This window comes from Rana temporaria, chromosome 13, assembly GCF_905171775.1.
Source record: "Rana temporaria chromosome 13, aRanTem1.1, whole genome shotgun sequence".
Lineage (NCBI taxonomy): Eukaryota > Metazoa > Chordata > Amphibia > Anura > Ranidae > Rana > Rana temporaria.
In genome coordinates, this window is record NC_053501.1 from 1,532,750 (window position 1) to 1,552,230 (window position 19,481).

Genomic DNA, 19,481 nt, shown 5'->3' on the forward strand with positions numbered 1-19,481 from the left:
AGGAGGCCAGAGGCCGGAGGGAAAAAACCTGTTTGGCAGACAAGAGAGAAACTCAATCTTGTACCCCCCCCAAGGAAAACACTTTGCAATGCAAAGCCAGTCTCCCACCCAAGACACGGGCGGGAGCAGACCTTCAGGCGGAAGCAGGTATGTCCGCAGACTTGTTAGGCATGCGGTATCAGGTGCGCTGCTACCCCGCAGAGGGGATTCAAGCACCATGTAGACCTACCCCCACCACACAGGGCGGGTGAAAAAAACGCTCGGAGGTAGGCAAGGAGGGTCCTTGCACAGGGCGAGGTCCCTAGCCCTTCCCAGACTGTGGGAACAGCATGCGCTTACCACCCGTGGCATCCTCAATTATGCCATTCAGGGAAGTCCCAAAAGGACCGTTCACCCTTAACGGCCATCACCAAGGCCACCTTAGAGGACTAGTCCGCAGACCAGCTCTTCAGCCACACAAGGCGGCGCAGAACCACTGCATAGACGGAAGCCCCGGATCGTATCCATGGCCGCCTCGCAGAGAAAATTCTGACCCTGAACCAATTGTTCAGCCAGGTCCCTAGAGGATTCGGAAGCCCCTTCTTCCAGCTCCTGCAGCAGGAGCTTCGCCCTTTTAGTCGGGGCCTGACCAGGGCCCCGGCCAGAGCCGGCCTCACCGCCGAACCCACCACCGTGAATAGGGAGCGGGCCACGGCCTCCACTCTCCTATCAGCGGGATCCTGAAATGCAGGAGCCCCTTCCACAGGCAACGTGGTGGCCTTGCGCAGTCTGGACACAGGGGGGTCCACTGGCGGAGGAGAGACCTACTTTTTTTTTTTTTTTTTAAAAGCCCCCCTCAAGGGGGTAACGGGTTGCAAAGTTTTTTGACAAACTTTTTGCGGTGCATCCCATTCCTTGTATAACATATTGACCAAATAAGGAACACAAGGAAACACTTCAGCGGTGCGTGGTAGTCTGCTGGTACTGAAACGGAGGTGTCTCCGCCACATCCTCAATTTTTAGAGTCTCACGCACCGCAGAAACAAGAGCTCCAACAAATTCTTGCCAGCAACTGACTGCAGCTGAGTCATCATTACTATCCATAAGGCCCCGTACACACGACCAAACATGTATGCTGAAACTGGTCCGCGGGCCAGTTTCAGCATACATGTTCGGTCGTGTGTAGGCGCGAGCGGGCCGAATTCCAGCAAACATTTGCCCGCCGGGCCTTTTCCCAGCGGGCAAATATTCCTGGACGTGTTTTAAAACCGTCCGCTGGAATCCTGCCCGCTCGGACATGTACGGTCGTCAGTACAGACCTACCGTACATGTCCGAGCGCCCGCCGTCCCTCGCAAGCGTCGAATGACTTCGACGCATGCGTGGAAGCCTTTAAATGGCAGGCCCGCCCACGTCGCCGCGGCGACGACGCGGACACGCCCCGCGTAGTGTTTACACGCGGACTTCTGTACGATGGTTAGTACAACCATCGTACAGAAGCCCTCTGGCAGGCATGTACGGTGAAAACGGTCCGACGGACCGGTTTCACCGTACATGTTTGCTCGTGAGTACCCGGCCTTAGGGTTAAACCCGCAGCCTCTGACATAACAGAACCAGAAAAAAAACAGCGATTCTGTGTCACAGACATCCCCAGAAGCAGCTCAGGGAGGGGGCGCTTTTTACCCCCCATCCGGGCACTAGCTGCTTCAAACCTGGCAAGAAACACAGGACAGCCAACATAACAGATGTGGCAGGGGAAGGGGCGTTAAGGGTTAACTCAGGCATAGCTTGAGAGGGAGACCTGGCTCAGGTTCCATAGTGTCAGCGCTGAGTCACCCACCCTGCAAGGCAGGACAAAAAAAAAACCCCACTGGTCACCTCCTTGCTGCTATTGCAGAGCATGGGGGCCCCTGGTATTCACCACCCCACCCAGCTGCAGAGATAGCTGAAAAACCTGAGGTGTGCTCTGATGTGCTGGCTGTGATGTGTCTGTCACCTCAAGGAAGATTCACAGTGTTTCACAGAACTAAAACTGTTACAGCACTAAAACTGTTACAAGAGACCAGAGGCTGTGCTGTGTCTGTCACCTCAGGGAGAATCACAGCGTTACCAAGGAGATTTCCAAGATGGCCGCCGTCTGAGGTAAAAATCACCTCATAGAACACAGCAGCACACAGCAGCACTGGCTGAACTGTGTCTGTCACCTCAGGGAAGAATCACAGCGTTACCAAGGAGATTTCCAAGATGGCCGCCGTCTGAGGTAAAAATCACCTCATAGAACACAGCAGCACACAGCAGCACTGGCTGAACTGTGTCTGTCACCTCAGGGAAGAATCACAGCGTTACCAAGGAGATTTCCAAGATGGCCGCCGTCTGAAGTAAAAATCACCTCATAGAACACAGCAGCACCCCCCAGAGTAACAACACAGTCCCCCAACAACACACGGGCCCCGGTGGTAACAAAGAAAACCCAGGAGGCCCCCCTTCACAGCCACTACCCAGTCAGGGGAAGGAGGGAGAGAAAGGGGAGAGAGGAAAGCAGGGCGGACCCTCAGTCGACCTCCCCAGGGAAAACACCAGCCAGACCACTTACCTGAGTAAGGGGCCACTACTTACCCGTCCTGCGACTACCCGGCTGGAGGTATCCCAGACAGAACCAACTTCCGCTAAACGGCATGGCTGTCGGCCAGACACACTGTGACAAAGCCATAGAGACCGGTCATATGTGTGCCCTAGAACCGAAGTTCCCCGTCCGCAAATGGAGCAACGGGGCCTGTCGTGGACGTCCCAAAGCTGAGCTAAGGGCCGGCACACACTCGATGGCCGAACATGGGGGGACTACAAGGGTCAAGACCCAGCCTGTCACCCAGTCGGCTGTTGATAGAAGAATCACAGGATTCAAAAATGCAGGAACAAAATAATAAAAGCGAGAAAAAAAATCGCAAGAAAAAAACTCCAGAGTACAGGGACTCCAGAAGTGCCTGACTCCTCTCCTGTCGTTAGGCAGAAAAAGACTGAGGCTCCTAGAGCAGGGTGTGGGTTATGCCTGGGGAGCCACGCCCCCTGGGAGGAGCGGCACGAAGGAAAGGTTTTAACACTTTAAGTGCTGTTAAATTCTGCCTAAACTCTCCTGGTAGGAAGAAGCATAACCCTAATGTCAAAGAAGGCTGTGTCCGTCTATGAACGGAAGAGAAATGCCCTGTCGAATAATGTCCGCCTGGTACTGCGCATGCGCAGTATGGAGCCGCCGAACAGCGGAAATTACGATCAGCTGCAGACGGCGCCTGCCACAATAGCCGACATTGTGTCACATGCTCCTGGTGCTCGTGCAAGTCTGCAAAGGGGAGGATTTCTTCACGATGGGCACGTGTGAGGGGCGGATGCCTACAGAAGGGGGCGTATTATGTAATGATGGGCAGCAGTGCTGTTAAGATGGATTAGCTAGCTAACACAAGGGCATTTCTCGACAGGATACCGACACTATATAGGAAGCATTGGCATATGCAGCTTTGCCCCGCAGCCACTTGCTTCCTCTTCTGCCAGCTCCATTCACAACACTAATGCTCTGGCAAACCCACCATCACAGAGCAGGTCACTGACCACATCAGAGGGCTCCGAGGGGGGGCCCACATCAGAAGACACCGCGGGGGCCACATCAGAGGGCTCCGCGGGGGCCACATCAGAGGGCTCCGCGGGGGCCACATCAGAGGGCACCCTTAATCTAGAAACTCACAATACTGCAATAAAAAGCGCTGAGGATCAGACAAGGTTAAGTCTTAATAGTTAAACTTTTATTTTAATAGAACGGTATTTAACAAAAACAAAACATCAAAAAAATAAATATATTTTTAGACATAACTTGCAGGCAGTGGAATTGCTGCTCAAAAGTACAAAAAAAAATACCTAACCGGTTAAGATTAGAACTGGAACGTTTAAAGTGTTTCAGGGAATTTAACCGATTCAGTCAACTTCTTCCATACGAGAAGAGTCGTCGTCTCCTTCTAGTAGCGGCATCTCCTCCGTGGTGGAGGCCATCAGGTCTTCAGTGGCCGTCTCATCTTCATCAATGCCTGAAACCAGAGAAGGGAGAAGGTAAGACTGGGGGGGGGGGGGGGGGGGGGGGGGGGTTATAGAGCAGAACTTCCAGGTTGACTGTTAGATCAAATCTTTACCCTCTCCCTGACCCGAAAGGAAATATACAAAGTGTCAGCTACCATTATCAACCCCTTGAAGCTGCTACCCAGACATCTCTGGTTTTAAAGTGATTGTAAAGTCTAGTTTTTTTTCTCTTTAAATAACGAACACGTTATACTTCCCTCCTCTGTAATGGTTTTGCACAGAGCAGCCCAGATCCTCCTTTAAGGTCCCTCTTCGTTGCTCTTGGCCCCTTCCTTCCATCAAGGGGCCCCTCGGTCAGCTACAGGGGCACCTGAGCTGAGCCACAGCTCCCTGTCCATTCAGACACCGAGCCCCGCCCCCTCTCCCCCTGATTGGCTAGTTGAATTTTATTGGCACCGCTGCTGTCTCAGCCAATCGGGAGAGTCCTGGACGGCTAAGACACTCATGGACAGGGCTCAAAATTTCAAGTCCTGAGCTACTAGCCAGGCCTCAAGAGTTACTCGCCACCAGTTGCCCCACCTAATTCATACACTGCCCTGCGCCTAATTGCACCCGTAAACACGCCCTCGTAGATTATCTCATGGAATCACAATGTTTTATGCAGAATCAAGTTACAAAATTAAATATTACCAACACGTTTAACAAAATGGGACAGGGCACTGGGGGCAGACCAGAGGGACAGGGCACTGGGGGCAGACCAGAGGGACAGGGCACTAGAACTGGGTCTCTTCCCCATTCTCTTGCTGTCTCCTCTGCAACTCCCATCCATCCTCTCTCTCTCTCCCATTCATCTCATCATCAGGAGCCTGTGTGTGCGGCTCCACGCTTGCATGTCCCCACTTTCCCCTTTTATTCAGGCTGGCAGAGAGGAGAGGAGCTGCAGCACAGCGGGAGGGAGTACAATCCAGCGCTGAGATCCACACAACTGCACAGCCATTGACACCATAGCACAGCGCACACTGACAGCGCACAGCACACATTGAGACCAAGTCTGTTCAGTGCTCAGGCTAAACTGTTGGACACTTACATAGAGCACAAGGAGAAGAAAACGGCACAAACTGGAAGGCTGTCGCTCTCATGTCAGGGCAACTTTCAGTGAGCGCTGCACCGGAGTGGTAATTTTTGCAATCCTCCACCTCACTCATTACTTTCTGCTCTCCAGCTACATTGGTCGGGGCCCGGGGGAGGGGGGCAGGCTCTGAGAGGTCATACTGTTAGAAATTCTCATTAAGCCATGGGACCTAAGGAGAGCACCTGTGTACTGCTCTGCCTGTGCGTGGCTCACCAGACTACTTTTCCCGAGCATGCACCTTTCCTCTTCGGCCGCCAATCTCATTGGGACTCTTAAGTGTAGGCACAGATTGAAGGGACATTGGTCATGCAGCCCTGTCATCACTCGCCCCCAGCTTAAATCCACTCGCCAAATGCTAGTAGGCGAGTGGAAATTTTGAGGGCTGCTCATGGACATCACGTGATTCTGGGTTCCCACCATTACAAATTGGAAGTGGGATCACCACGTCCAATTCGCAATAGCAGGAGATTTTAACTGGCCCCCTTATGGAGCCGGTTCACATATCTCTGCAGCGGGTCCGGTGCGTTTCGCACAAACACACTGCGTCTTTTGGTCAGTTTCAGATGCAAATTTAGCACAAAATTTGGGCTGAAATCAGAGCTGAAACGGTGAACCAGAACGCACCGGACCCCCCACTGTGAGGCGCACAAGCCCAAAGCAGAGCGACCGATACCAACATAGGGGCTGTGCGGGTAAAAATATAATAAATAAAATGATTATATATATATATATATATATATATATACACACACACACACCGCACAGTTAAACAACCTCTTTATGTTTTAAATTGTCTGCTGTTGAACGGATCTTAATGCACATAGGTTCAACTGGCACAATTTCAGTTGAAGCATACCTATTCACAGGTACTTTATCACATAAACAAGGAGAAAAAAAAAGTTGAGTGTCACGAATATCGGCTAAAACTATACATAAAATAATACTGGCGAAAAACAGCCAAAGCATTTCAGCCGTCATGGCGGCTAAAACGTGTTGGACTTCTTTTGGCGTTTTTTTTTCACCAGTATTTAATAAAATGTATATTGTTTTAGACGATTTTTGCGGCACTCACCTCTTCTACCCCCCTGTTCCCAATTGTCTATGGAGGTTGTGGAGAGTGCCCTGCTTGAGGTAGAGGATTACTACTTCGTAATAATACATCGTCTCTCTCATCACATGACCAGGTTTTGCTCATTATCTGACACACGATATATAATACCCGTCTGCTAGTACAGCTTTTGACCTTTCTCTCTGTACTGTGTACACTTTACACAAGCTGGAGGCAACATGTTTGGTGTTTGCTGTTGGTGGTGCTCCTTTTGTTCATTACGTATCATAATTACCACTCCTCGTTCATTAGAAATATATATACATATATATATATCTCAACGTATTTGTCATTCATCCTTTCCTCATCCAAATTACAACACCAAACCCAGTTTTTTTTTTAGTACAGTAATACCTCGGATTACGAGTATAAATAGTTCCAGGAGAATGCTTGTAATCCAAAGCACTCGTATATCAAAGCGAGTTTCCCCATAGGAAATAATGGAAACGCCAATAATCTGTTCCAGTACCGCATGTGACCAGAGGTGCCGTGGTGCATGCAGTACCACATGTGACCAGAGATGCCGTGGCGCCAGTGTATGTAGTACCGCATGTGACCAGAAGTGCTGTGGCGCCGGTGTATGCAGTATCACATGTGACCAGGGGTGCCGTCGGTGTATGCAGTAACACGTGACCAGAGGTGCCGTGGCGCCGGTGTATGCAGTACGGTATGTGGCCAGAGGTGCCAGTGTATGCAGTACCGCATGTGACCAGAGGTGTCGGTGTAGGCAGTATCGCATTTGGCCAGAGGTGCGGGGGCGCTAGAGACACTCAGGAACGTAGTGTTTCCGAACGTCAACGGTGCCCCCACACATCTGTCCAAATGCGGTACTGCACACCCCAGTGGCTTGAATCCTGCGAGACAACGCTCACAAAGCGAGTCAGGATTAAAAATTAATATGGCCAAAAGGTCTGAAATCTGCAGACACCCTCCCCAGGGCGGACATCACATTACTGGGACCGAGGAGAGCAGTTTCAGTACATGAACCCAGAACTGGACACTTACTCCAGGCCAGCAGTTAAAGCCAGCCAATGGGAATATTCAGACATTGGTAGCCTAATCTGTCTGATAAGCTAAACAAATCTGGCCCCATTCACCTTCAGGAGGAGAATTTCTGGTGTCCAGAACTCACCTAGACCAAGTTGGATCATCCTGTAGATGCGGTTGGCGTGTGCCTGCGGGTCCTCCAGGCTGAAGCCGGATGACAGAAGTGCGGTTTGATACAGAAGAATCACCAGATCCTTCACAGACTTGTCATTCTTGTCGGCGTCGGCCTTCTGCCTCAGCGTTTCGATAATGGAATGGTCGGGGTTAATCTCTAGGTGCTTCTTGGCTGCCATGTAGCCCATTGTGGAATTATCTCGCAGGGCCTGCGCCTTCATGATACGCTCCATGTTGGCGCTCCAGCCGTATGTACTTGTTACTATACAACTCGGGGAGGTCACCAGTCTGTTGGACACAGCAACCTAAAAATGGGACAAAAGGGACATTAGAAGCCAGAAAATGACAGATGAGGACGCGCACAGGACCTGCGAGTGTGAATACCAACCTTCTCTACTTTCTTCTCCAGTATGTCCTTCATGATCTTACACAGGTTCTCATACTTGGATTTCTTCTCCTCCTGCCTCTTCTTCTCCTCTTCATCCTCCGGGAGCTCCAGTCCTTCTTTTGTGACGGAGACCAGCGTCTTCCCCTCAAACTCCTTCAGCTGCTGGACGCAATATTCATCAATGGGCTCAATCATGTAAATGACTTCCAGGCCAACCTTCCGGAGCCTCTCCACAAACACCGAGTGAGTAACCTGCTCCTTGGTTTCACCTGAGAACAGAAATGATAAAAAGTACTCTTAAAGGGGTTGTAAAGCCTCGTGCATCCTATGCATTAAGGTGAAAAAAACACAATGTCCGGCCCCCCAGCCCCTCCCCGTTTTACTTACCCAGGGCCCCGAATTTCCGCTCTCTCCATGAGTTCTCGGCTCTTGGATAGATTGATAGCAGCGCAGCCATTGGCTCCCGCCGCTGTCAATCAACTACAATGATGCAGCCGCCGGGGGGGTCATACACTTGGTGTCTATGGATGCCGAGTGTATGACTCAGGAGGGCGCCGGCAAGGTAACCCCCTCAGGAGAGAGCTTCCCAGAGGGGTTTATCATATGCGGGGAGGAGCCGCTGTGGGACCCCCAGAAGAGGGTGTTCGGGGCCACTCTGTGCAAAACTAACTGCACAGTGGAGGCAAGTATAACATGTTTATTATAAAAATAAAAAACCTTGAACCTTTAGTGTCACATTCAGTACAGAGAAATTGGTTGATCTGACAGAAATCCAGTGAGCTCTTTACTTCTCTAGTGAGCCAACATATTTCTACTACACTTCATCCTCCATCAGAGGCAATGTCAGCCATGACCAGGTCACCTCTGTACTAAAGAGCACCTTCCTCCTTATGTTAGAGAGGAGGAGGTGGTCTGTAGTCATAGCACTTCTGTTGTTCAATATTTTTATTGATGCATTACAGAGATTAAAATAATAAAAAGTGAACTTTGCCTGGTATATGGCAGGATCACTTAAAGCGGAGCTCCACCCTAAAGTGGAACTTCTGCTCATCGGAACCCTCCCCCCCATCCGGTGTCACATTTGACACTTTTCAGGGGTGCAGATACCTGTCTAAGAGGCAGGAGTCCTCCTGCGGGTATTTCGTCACTTCCTGCACCCGCCCGCTGCGTTCTGGGAAACACTCGGCTCCCAGAACACAACAGGGACCAGTGAGGACGGCGCAGCTCGACTCGCACATGCGCCGTAGGGCAGGGCTCAAAATTTCAAGTCCTGAGCCACTAGCCAGGCCTCAAGAGTTACTCGCCACCAGTTGCCCCACCTAATTCATACACTGCCCTGCGCCTAATTGCACCCGTAAACACGCCCTCGTAGATTATCTCATGGAATGACAATGTTTTATGCAGAATCAAGTTACAAAATTAAATATTACCAACAACAACTTTAACAAAATGGGACAGGGCACTGGGGGCAGACCAGAGGGACAGGGCACTGGGGGCAGACCAGAGGGACAGGGCACTGGGGGCAGACCAGAGGGACAGGGCACTAGAACTGGGTCTCTTCCCCATTCTCTTGCTGTCTCTTCTGCAACTCGCATCCATCCTCTCTCTCTCTCCCATTCATCTCATCATCAGGAGCCTGTGTGTGCGGCTCCACGCTTGCATGTCCCCACTTCCCCCTTTTATTCAGGCTGGCAGAGAGGAGAGGAGCTGCAGCACAGCGGGAGGAAGTACAATCCAGCGCTGAGATCCACACACCTGCACAGCCATTGACACCATAGCACAGCGCACACTGACAGCGCACAGCACACATTGACAGCGCACAGCACACACTGACAGCGCACAGCACACATTGAGACCAGTCTGTTCACAGTGCTCAGGCTTAACTTACATAGAGCACAAGGAGAAGAAAACTGCACAAACTGGAAGGCTGTCGCTCTCATGTCAGGGCAACTTTCAGTGAGCGCTGCACCGGAGTGGTAATTTTTGCAATCCTCCACCTCACTCATTACTTTCTGCTCTCCATCTACATTGGTCGGGGCCCCGGGGGAGGGGGGCAGGCTCAGAGAGGTCATACTGTCAGGTCCCATGGCTTAATGAGAATTGTAAGGAGAGCACCTGTGTACTGCTCTGCCTGTGCGCGGCTCACCAGACTACTTTTCCCGAGCATGCACCTTTCCTCTTCGGCCGCCAATCTCATTGGGACTCTTAAGTGTAGGCACAGATTGGAGGGAGATTGGTCATGCAGCCCTGTCATCACTCGCCCCCAGCTTAAATCCACTCGCCAAATGCTAGTAGGCGAGTGGAAATTTTGAGGGCTGCCGTAGGGAATCGGGGAAGTGAAGCTGGAACGCTTTACTTCCAGGTTCCCTCACTGAGGATGGCACTAGATAGACAAGCAATTGCTCGTCTTCTGCTGCCGACGTTGCTGGACTCAGGACAGGTAAGTGTCCTGATATTAAAAGTCAGCAGCTGCAGTATAGTAAAATGTTCTAGAAGAGCGGTATACACACACACCTGTGGAATGTTCTAGTAGAGCGGTATATACACACACACCTGTGGAATGTTCTAGTAGAGCGGTATACACACACCTGTGGAATGTTCTAGTAGAGCGGTATATACACACACCTGTGGAATGTTCTAGTAGAGCGGTATATACACACACACCTGTGAAATGTTCTAGTAGAGTGGTATACACACACCTGTGAAATGTTCTAGTAGAGCGGTATACACACACACCTGTGGAATGTTCTAGTAGAGCGGTATACACACGCCTGTGAAATGTTCTAGTAGAGCAGTATATACACACCTGTGGAATGTTCTAGTAGAGCGGTATATACACACACCTGTGGAATGTTCTAGTAGAGCGGTATATACACACACACACCTGTGGAATGTTCTAGTAGAGCGGTATACACACACCTGTGGAATGTTCTAGTAGAGCAGTATATACACACCTGTGGAATGTTCTAGTAGAGCAGTATATACACACCTGTGGAATGTTCTAGTAGAGCGGTATATATACACACACCTGTGGAATGTTCTAGTAGAGCGGTATACACACACCTGTGGAATGTTCTAGTAGAGCGGTATATACACACACCTGTGGAATGTTCTAGTAGAGCGGTATACACACACATGTGGAATGTTCTAGTAGAGCGGTATACACACACCTGTGGAATGTTCTAGTAGAGCGGTATATACACACACACCTGTGAAATGTTCTAGTAGAACGGTATATACACACACACCTGTGGAATGTTCTAGTAGAGCGGTATACACACACCTGTGGAATGTTCTAGTAGAGCGGTATACACACACCTGTGGAATGTTCTAGTAGAGCGGTATATATACACACACCTGTGGAATGTTCTAGTAGAGCGGTATATATACACACACCTGTGGAATGTTCTAGTAGAGCGGTATATACACACACCTGTGGAATGTTCTAGTAGAGCGGTATACACACACCTGTGGAATGTTCTAGTAGAGCGGTAAACACACACCTGTGGAATGTTCTAGTAGAGCGGTATACACACACCTCTGGAATGTTCTAGTAGAGTGGTATACACACACCTGTGGAATGTTCTAGTAGAGCGGTATATACACACACCTGTGGAATGTTCTAGTAGAGCGGTATACACACACCTGTGGAATGTTCTAGTAGAGTGGTATACACACACCTGTGGAATGTTCTAGTAGAGCGGTATATACACACACCTGTGGAATGTTCTAGTAGAGCGGTATACACACACCTGTGGAATGTTCTAGTAGAGCGGTATATACACACCTGTGGAATGTTCTAGTAGAGCGGTATATACACACACACCTGTGGAATGTTCTAGTAGAGCGGTATACACACACCTGTGGAATGTTCTAGTAGAGCGGTATACACACACCTCTGGAATGTTCTAGTAGAGTGGTATACACACACCTGTGGAATGTTCTAGTAGAGCGGTATACACACACCTCTGGAATGTTCTAGTAGAGTGGTATACACACACCTGTGGAATGTTCTAGTAGAGCGGTATATACACACACCTGTGGAATGTTCTAGTAGAGCGGTATACACACACCTGTGGAATGTTCTAGTAGAGTGGTATACACACACCTGTGGAATGTTCTAGTAGAGCGGTATACACACACCTGTGGAATGTTCTAGTAGAGCGGTATACACACACCTGTGGAATGTTCTAGTAGAGCGGTATACACACACCTGTGGAATGTTCTAGTAGAGCGGTATACACACACCTGTGGAATGTTCTAGTAGAGTGGTATACACACACCTGTGGAATGTTCTAGTAGAGCGGTATACACACACCTGTGGAATGTTCTAGTAGAGTGGTATACACACACCTCTGGAATGTTCTAGTAGAGTGGTATATACACACACCTGTGATGTAGTAGATGTGTTTCTGGTTCTCCTTCATTCTCATACAATAATCTTTCAGTGACACCAGCTCATCCCCGGACGCGGAGGTGTAATATCGCAGTAGTTCAGAAAGTTTGTTGCGGTTTTGTGAATCTTCGTGAATACCGAGCTACAGAAAAAACAAACGGTTTGTTACTCAGCGGATCTGAAGAAGACAATGGGGGGGGGGGGGGGGCAGGGGTGTTGGAGCACCTCTGCATAATAACCAATCAGCTTCCAGGTTTTATTGTCAAAGCTTAAAAAGGATAACTAAACCTTCCTTTAAAAAAAAATAAAACTTGCCTCCTCTGTTGGTTATGCACAAAGTGGCCCCCGATCCTCCTCTTCTGGGGCCTACTCTTCGAATGCCCCAGAGAAGCGCTTTCCCTTTGGGGCACCCATGCAGACGCACTCCTGTGTCATTGGATTTGATTGACAGCAGCGGTAGCCATTGGCTGTGCCACTATTAAACTATCCAATCACAACCTGCTAGAGTGGGTGTGCTCGTCCCAGGCGCAGGAACGATCGGACTCAGGTAAGTAAGTATAATGGGGGCTCTGGGGGGCAGCTGCACTAAAGTAGGTTTTTCACCTTTATACATAGAATGCATAAAGGCGAAAGACGGCAAAGGTTTACACTGAAGAAGCTGAAATTAGAAGCTGATTGGCTCCCATGCACAGCTGCACCAGACTGTGTGCTCCAGCTTTACTAAATCCCCCCCCCCCCCATCCCCCAATGTTTGATCCATTCAACACATGAGACCAGATGGGCCGAGTCTTCCACAACACCAACCTTGATGTTCTTGGAGAATTGCTCATAGAACTTCTTGTAGTTCTCTTTGTCCTCGGACAGTTCTGTGAAAAGTTCCAGACATTTCTTCACCAGGTTCTTCCGGATGACTTTCAGGATCTTGCTCTGCTGAAGCATTTCTCTGGAGATGTTCAGAGGAAGATCTTCCGAGTCCACCACACCTCGAATGAAGTCTGAAGAGAATAGAGAGGGATCGTTACATTTCAGATCAGGAGCACAACCAGCACCCCCCCCCCCCCCAGAGAAAGCTGGTGTCACTACATCCCCCTAAGATGAAGCTGATGTCACTTACTACATCCCCCCCCTAAGATGAAGCTGTCACTTACTGAGATACTCCGGGATCAGCTCCTCACAGTTGTCCATGATGAAGACTCGGCGCACATACAGCTTGATGTTATTTTTCTTCTTCCGATTCTCAAACAAGTCGAAGGGCGCTCTCCGGGGTACAAACAGCAGAGCTCGGAACTCCAGCTGACCTTCCACTGAGAAGTGCTGGAAGAAGGAACAACATTCACACACACTGATCCACCAACTCAGGTTATCCTGGATCACAGACCTACAACTAATATCAGCAGTTAGCCAGGATTACAACGTGTTCTCCCTCCACCTATGTGTACAGAACAGGAAGACCACAGGAGTCCTCCTCACCCAACCATCACTCCTGCCCGATGGGGAAGATCTCCCAAGAAAAGCCGCTCATTGGCTCTCCTCTACTCACGCTCTGCCAGTGTGAAAAGAGGAAAGCCAATAACCGGCATTTCCTATTTACACTGTGGTTGGACACAGCTGATCACATAATAAAGAGCCTACGAGTGGCCGGTTCTGAAGGACATCACAGGGACGTCCAGTCAGAACAATAAAGCCATCATTCTGCTATAGGCCAGGCAGGAAGGTGTAAAAAAAAAAGAAAAACTGTAAAGACTACGGTATTTAAAGGGGTTGTAAACCCTCATTTATTCACCTTAATGCATCCTATGCGTAAAGGTGAAAAAACTTCTGCCAGTCACCGGCCCCCCAGTTTTAATCACCTGAACCCTGGAATGCCTAGGACGCATAGCCTCTTTGCCTGGGGGTTCTCGGCTCTTCATTGGATAGATTGATAGCAGTGCAGCCATTGGCTCCCGCTGCTGTCAAATTCAATGAAGCGCCTGCCAAGTCCTGCATTTGGCGAGCACGCCCGCAAGGTAACCCCCTTGGGAGAGCGCTTCTCCTAGGCACTTATCTGATGCAGGGAGGAGCCGTGAGAGCTGCCGAGGGACCCCAGAAGAGGAGGATCGGGTCACTATGTGCAAAACAAACTGCATAGTGGAGGCAAATATGACATGTGTGTTATTTAAAAAATAGGATTTTTGTACTCGCTGTAAAATCCTTTTCTTTGTAGTTCATGGACGGACACAGCAGCATATTCTTGACAGTAGGGTATTAGCCTTCTATTAGGAGAGGACTAGGCAGAAATATGTTAAAGTATTAAAACATTAAACTGTTCAGTACCGCCCAGGGGGCGGTCCCTCTGGATACAACCCCTCTCCCTGCATCTGGCAGCTCAGTTCGTCAAAAAGCAGTACAAACATAAAAAAGAAGGGGTGGGTGCTGTGTCTGTCCATGAACTACAGAGAAAAGGATTTTACAAAATCCTATTTTCTCTTTTGTTCATGGACGGACACAGCAACATATTCTTGACAGTAGGGACATCCCCAAGCAGTGTAAAAAAAAAAAAATGGAGAAGTGGGAACAGCAATCAAACAAACTTCACCCCAAACACAACCAGAGCTCCTCAACTTCACCCCAAACACAACCAGAGCTCCTCAACTTCACCCCAAACACAACCAGAGCTCCAGGACTCACATGCAAAAGTAGTGACGACCATCTGCGAGATGCCAGCAGATCCCCAGAGCACATGGGCCCAGAGGAGCCATGTCATTCTCCTTGCTAGGCAGAAAAAAACTGAGGCTGCAGAGCAGAGAGTGGGGGATGTACCCGGGGGGACCGCCCCCTGGGATGTGTACTGTACTGTGTGGAGTGTTTAACAATGCTGTTTTTCTGCCTAGTAAATCTTCTAGAAAGGAGAATAATACCCTAAGGTCAGATGCTGCTGTGTCCGTCCATGAACGGAAGAGAAAAACTCCAGGACCAATAGGCCCACAGGGAGCCAGGTCCTTCTCCTATGCTAGGCAGAAAAAAAAACCTGAGCTGCCAGATGCAGGGAGAGGGGTTGTACCCAGAGGGACCACCCCCTGGGCGGTACTGTACAGTTTAATGTTTTAACACTTTAACATGTTTCTGCCTAGTCCTCTGCTGATAGAAGGCTAATACCCTACTGTCAAGAATATGCTGCTGTGTCTGTACATGAACACAAGAGAATTTTTTATTTTATTTAGTATCACTTTAAAGCTGGACTCCACCCAAATGGGAAAGTTTTAATCCTCCTCCCCTGTCACATCTTTTTTGGGTTGTACCCAATTTTAACAGGTACTTGCCCCCACCTTTTTGCTCGAATCGCCTAGTCAATTTGAGTGGAAGTTTTCCTCCTCCCCATACAGTCATCTGGGACACGTCACAGGTCCCAGGTGATTGCAGGACCATTCACAAAGTGCAGCATGGCTCACAGACGGGCAGCCAGTTATGAAGCCGAAAAGCGGCATAGCGGACTGCCCAGTTAGGATGCCCGGGAACCCAAGGCTAGGGAAGAACCGACCTGGGTGATGACGGTGCTGGACCCCTGGACAGGTATATGTCCTTTCTTTTAAAATCATTTGTAGCTGACTTTCATCCCCCCCAGAGTGCACCTCTAACTTGTTGCTGTCATGTAACACATTACAGGGTTGATTTACTAAAAGGCAAATAGACTGTGCACTTCACACAGGGCAGTTGCCCTCCACGTTAGTAAATGAGGCAATCCTTCACTTTGCAAAGAACACCCAATCGTGTGCAAAGAAAGCTTCTGCTGGTTTACTAATCACTGGAGATGTGAGCTTCTGCAATCTGCAGTCCATTTGCCTTTAGTAAATCCACCCCTATGTGAGGTGGTAAGGAGATTGGTTTATCATTCACATGCGTCACCCGACGTCCAATGTTTGTACTGCGTGTTCCCAGCACAGAAAGCCGTCAGTCTCCCACTGAAGATCGGTACTTGGTGGGATGATAATCCTCACTTCTAAAGAGATTTACCCCCCCCCACTGGAAATCAGAATCTGGATCGGTGTGGTGGGATTACCTTCACAGCCAGGTGATCCTCCCAGTCGTTGGTGAGACTCTTGTAGAACTCTCCGTACTCCTCGTTGGTGATGTCATCGGGGTTGCGGGTCCAGATGGGTTTGGTTTTGTTCAGCTCTTCCTGGTCGATGTATTTTTCCTTAATCTTCTTTTTCTTCTTCTTGTCTCCTTTATTCTTATCTTCCTCCTCATCGGATCCCACATCCTCTATTTCTGGCTTCTCCTCACTCTTCTCTTCCTCTTTTTTCTCTTCCTTCTCCTCAGCTTCATCATCACTCACTTCCTTGTCACGCTCCTTCTCCACAAACAGTGTAATGGGGTAACCGATGAACTGGGAATGTTTCTTCACAATCTCTTTTATTCTCTTCTCCTCCAGGTATTCACACTGGTCCTCTTTCAGGTGCAGGATGACTTTTGTACCACGTCCCAGAGGCTCACCTAGAAGAGTAATCGCCATTCATTAGCCAACAACATCCTAATCCAAAAGGTAGAAGAACCTAATAAATGGTGTGCGCCTGAACCCGACCTCCACCATTTGTCCCCTCAGTATACTCACTGCAATCCACTCTAACAGTGAAGGATCCTCCGGCTGAGGATTCCCAGGCATACTGCTCGTCATCGTTGTGCTTGGTGATCACTGTCACTTTCTCAGCAACCAGATAGGCGGAGTAGAAACCCACACCGAACTGACCGATCATAGAGATGTCCGCTCCGGCCTGAAGAGCCTCCATAAAGGCCTTGGTCCCGGATTTGGCGATGGTGCCCAGGTTGTTGACGAGATCAGCTTTGGTCATCCCGATTCCGGTGTCAATAAAGATCAATGTTCTGTCCTCTATGTTGGGGATCACATCAATCTTCAGCTCCTTCCCAGAATCCAGCTTGCTAGGGTCAGTGAGACTCTCGTATCGGATCTTATCCAGAGCCTGAAACAAGAAGTCATACATTAATGAATGCAGTTACCAATAACCGAATGAAAGCGCATTCCCACTTGGGGATAGAACCTCCTTATACTGGTTACAGGTTCATATTCTCAATAGTTATAATCTGGATATTAGCACTGTATCCTAGATTTTCTGTAAAAGGTGAACTTGCACTTTAGGCCAGGGGTAGGCAACCTCAGCCCTCCAGCTGTGAAACTAAACTACAAGTCCCATGTGACATTGCAAGACCCTGACAATCACAAGCATGAGTCCTAGAGCATGGGTCTTCAAACTACGGCCCTCCAGTTGTTCAGGAACTACAAGTCCCATCATGCCTAGTCATGTCTGTGAATGTCAGTGTGTTACAATGCCTCATGGCATGTGTAGTTCTACAACAGCTGGAGGGCCGCAGTTTGAGCATCCCTGTCCTAGAGACAGAGGCATGATGGGATTTGTAGTTTTCACCACAGCTGGTGTGCCAAGGATGTTTACCCCGGATTTAAAAAGCTTAACTCCAAGTTTAACCACTTTGCGCCCATGCTATAGATGTCTACAGCGCGGCACTCAATTGCCAGGAGGGTGTCCCTGGACGTCCTCCTTTTTACTAGTTCCCTGCTCACCGCCGCGGGCGTGCATCGGGGAAAATCCCTTGGACGCAGCCAATCACAGATCGTGCTAAATGGCCAATCACAGCAGTCATTTAGCAATTGATCGGTGTGTCCAATGAGAGATGACTGATGACAGATGCACCTCCCTTTATACGATCTTCAGGGACACGTGACAGGTCCCAGGAGATCGCCTGCCCATTCATAGAGCACAGCGCGACTCACGCATGCGCAGTGAGTGCCCGGCCGTGAAGCCGAATGCAGTCACGGCCGGGTACCCACACCATGAATGGAGGCACCGGCCGGAGGGGGCGTAGCTGGACCGTGGAGCAGGTGAGTGTCTGTTTATTAAAAAGTCAGCAGCTACACTTTTTGTAGCTGCTGACTTTTAATAAACACTAAAAGGCTGGAACTCCCCTTTAAGGGGGCAAAGCCTTCCAGCGCCGAAGTGGTTAAAGCAGCAAATAGTTTAATGGGGCCAAACTTAGGGATATTACACCGGGAGATAGACTAAAATAATGTCTTGGTGTGCTGTGTGAAAGGGAACAGAAACATTGGGGGGGGTCCCATCTGACCCCTGAGGTGGATACACCCCATAGAATGGAATATTCAGTACTCACATCAGAGGAGTTGGAGATCAGCTCCCTCACGAAGATCTCCTTGTTGGAATAGAAGGTGTTGATGATCAGAGACATCAGCTGAGCGATCTCAGCCTGAAAAGCGAACGTTTCCACCTCCTCCTCCTCCATTTGTTGGTCCTGAGGAGCCATAGCTGGAGCTTCTTCCGGCATCTGTACAATGATGGAGATCGGAGAATTAGACACAGAAAATAAATCGGCACTTTAAATGACACAGGATCAGAAATAGCGAGAAGAAAACCGCCGGCACGCAATGTCTGATCCTTCTAGATAAACACACTGAGATGACACTGCCACCTACAGGCCAGATGACACAACTACAAGATTCTAGAAGTTACTATAAGAGGATCCCCTCCCTCCAGCAACTAATGCAGATTACAGGAAGGTTCTGGATGAAATGTTCTTTGAGTCACACTTTACCGCAACACCCCCTTCTATGAGTGGAAGGATCACCCCCTTCTATGAGTGGAGGGATCACACCTGAGAGAAGACCCCCTTCTATGAGTGGAGGGATCACCCCCTTCTATGAGTGGAAGGATCACCCCCTTCTATGAGTAGAGGGATCACCCCCTTCTATGAGTGGAGGGATCACCCCCTTCTATGAGTGGAGGGATCACCCCCTTCTATAAGTGGAGGGATCACCCTCTTCTATGAGTGGAGGGAACACCCCCTTCTATGAGTGGAGGGATCACCCCCTTCTATGAGTGGAGGGATCACCCCCTTCTATGAGTGGAGGGATCACCCCCTTCTATGAGTGGAGGGATCACCCCCTTCTATGAGTGGAGGGATCACACCTGAGAGAAGACCCCCTTCTATGAGTGGAGGGATCACCCCCTTCTATGAGTGGAGGGATCACACCTGAGAGAAGACCCCCTTCTACCTTCTATAAGTGGAGGGATCACCCCCTTCTATAAGTGGAGGGATCACCCCCTTCTATGAGTGGAGGGATTACCCCCTTCTATGAGTGGAGGGATCACCCCCTTCTATGAGTGGAGGGATCACCCCCTTCTATGAGTGGAGGGATCACCCCCTTCTATGAGTGGAGGGATCACCCCCTTCTAT

The 19,481-nt window shown here is 49.5% G+C and overlaps 1 protein-coding gene across 2 annotated transcripts in view; it reads right to left on the reverse strand.

The window, feature by feature from the left end:
• Window positions 1–3,746: 3,746 nt before the first annotated feature.
• Window positions 3,747–19,481, reverse strand: part of LOC120921071 (heat shock protein HSP 90-alpha) — a 44,989-nt gene continuing 29,254 nt past the window's right edge. For both annotated transcript variants that reach the window (XM_040333707.1, XM_040333708.1), the window contains exons 2-10: window positions 18,402–18,572; window positions 16,813–17,179; window positions 16,258–16,694; window positions 13,370–13,535; window positions 13,026–13,216; window positions 12,216–12,363; window positions 7,826–8,094; window positions 7,409–7,742; window positions 3,747–4,047 (exon numbers count right to left, since the gene is read on the reverse strand). In XM_040333707.1, the coding sequence (XP_040189641.1) occupies window positions 3,938–4,047; window positions 7,409–7,742; window positions 7,826–8,094; window positions 12,216–12,363; window positions 13,026–13,216; window positions 13,370–13,535; window positions 16,258–16,694; window positions 16,813–17,179; window positions 18,402–18,572 (2,193 nt within the window). In that variant the 3' untranslated portion in view covers window positions 3,747–3,937. The remainder of the gene's footprint in view (window positions 4,048–7,408; window positions 7,743–7,825; window positions 8,095–12,215; window positions 12,364–13,025; window positions 13,217–13,369; window positions 13,536–16,257; window positions 16,695–16,812; window positions 17,180–18,401; window positions 18,573–19,481) is intronic.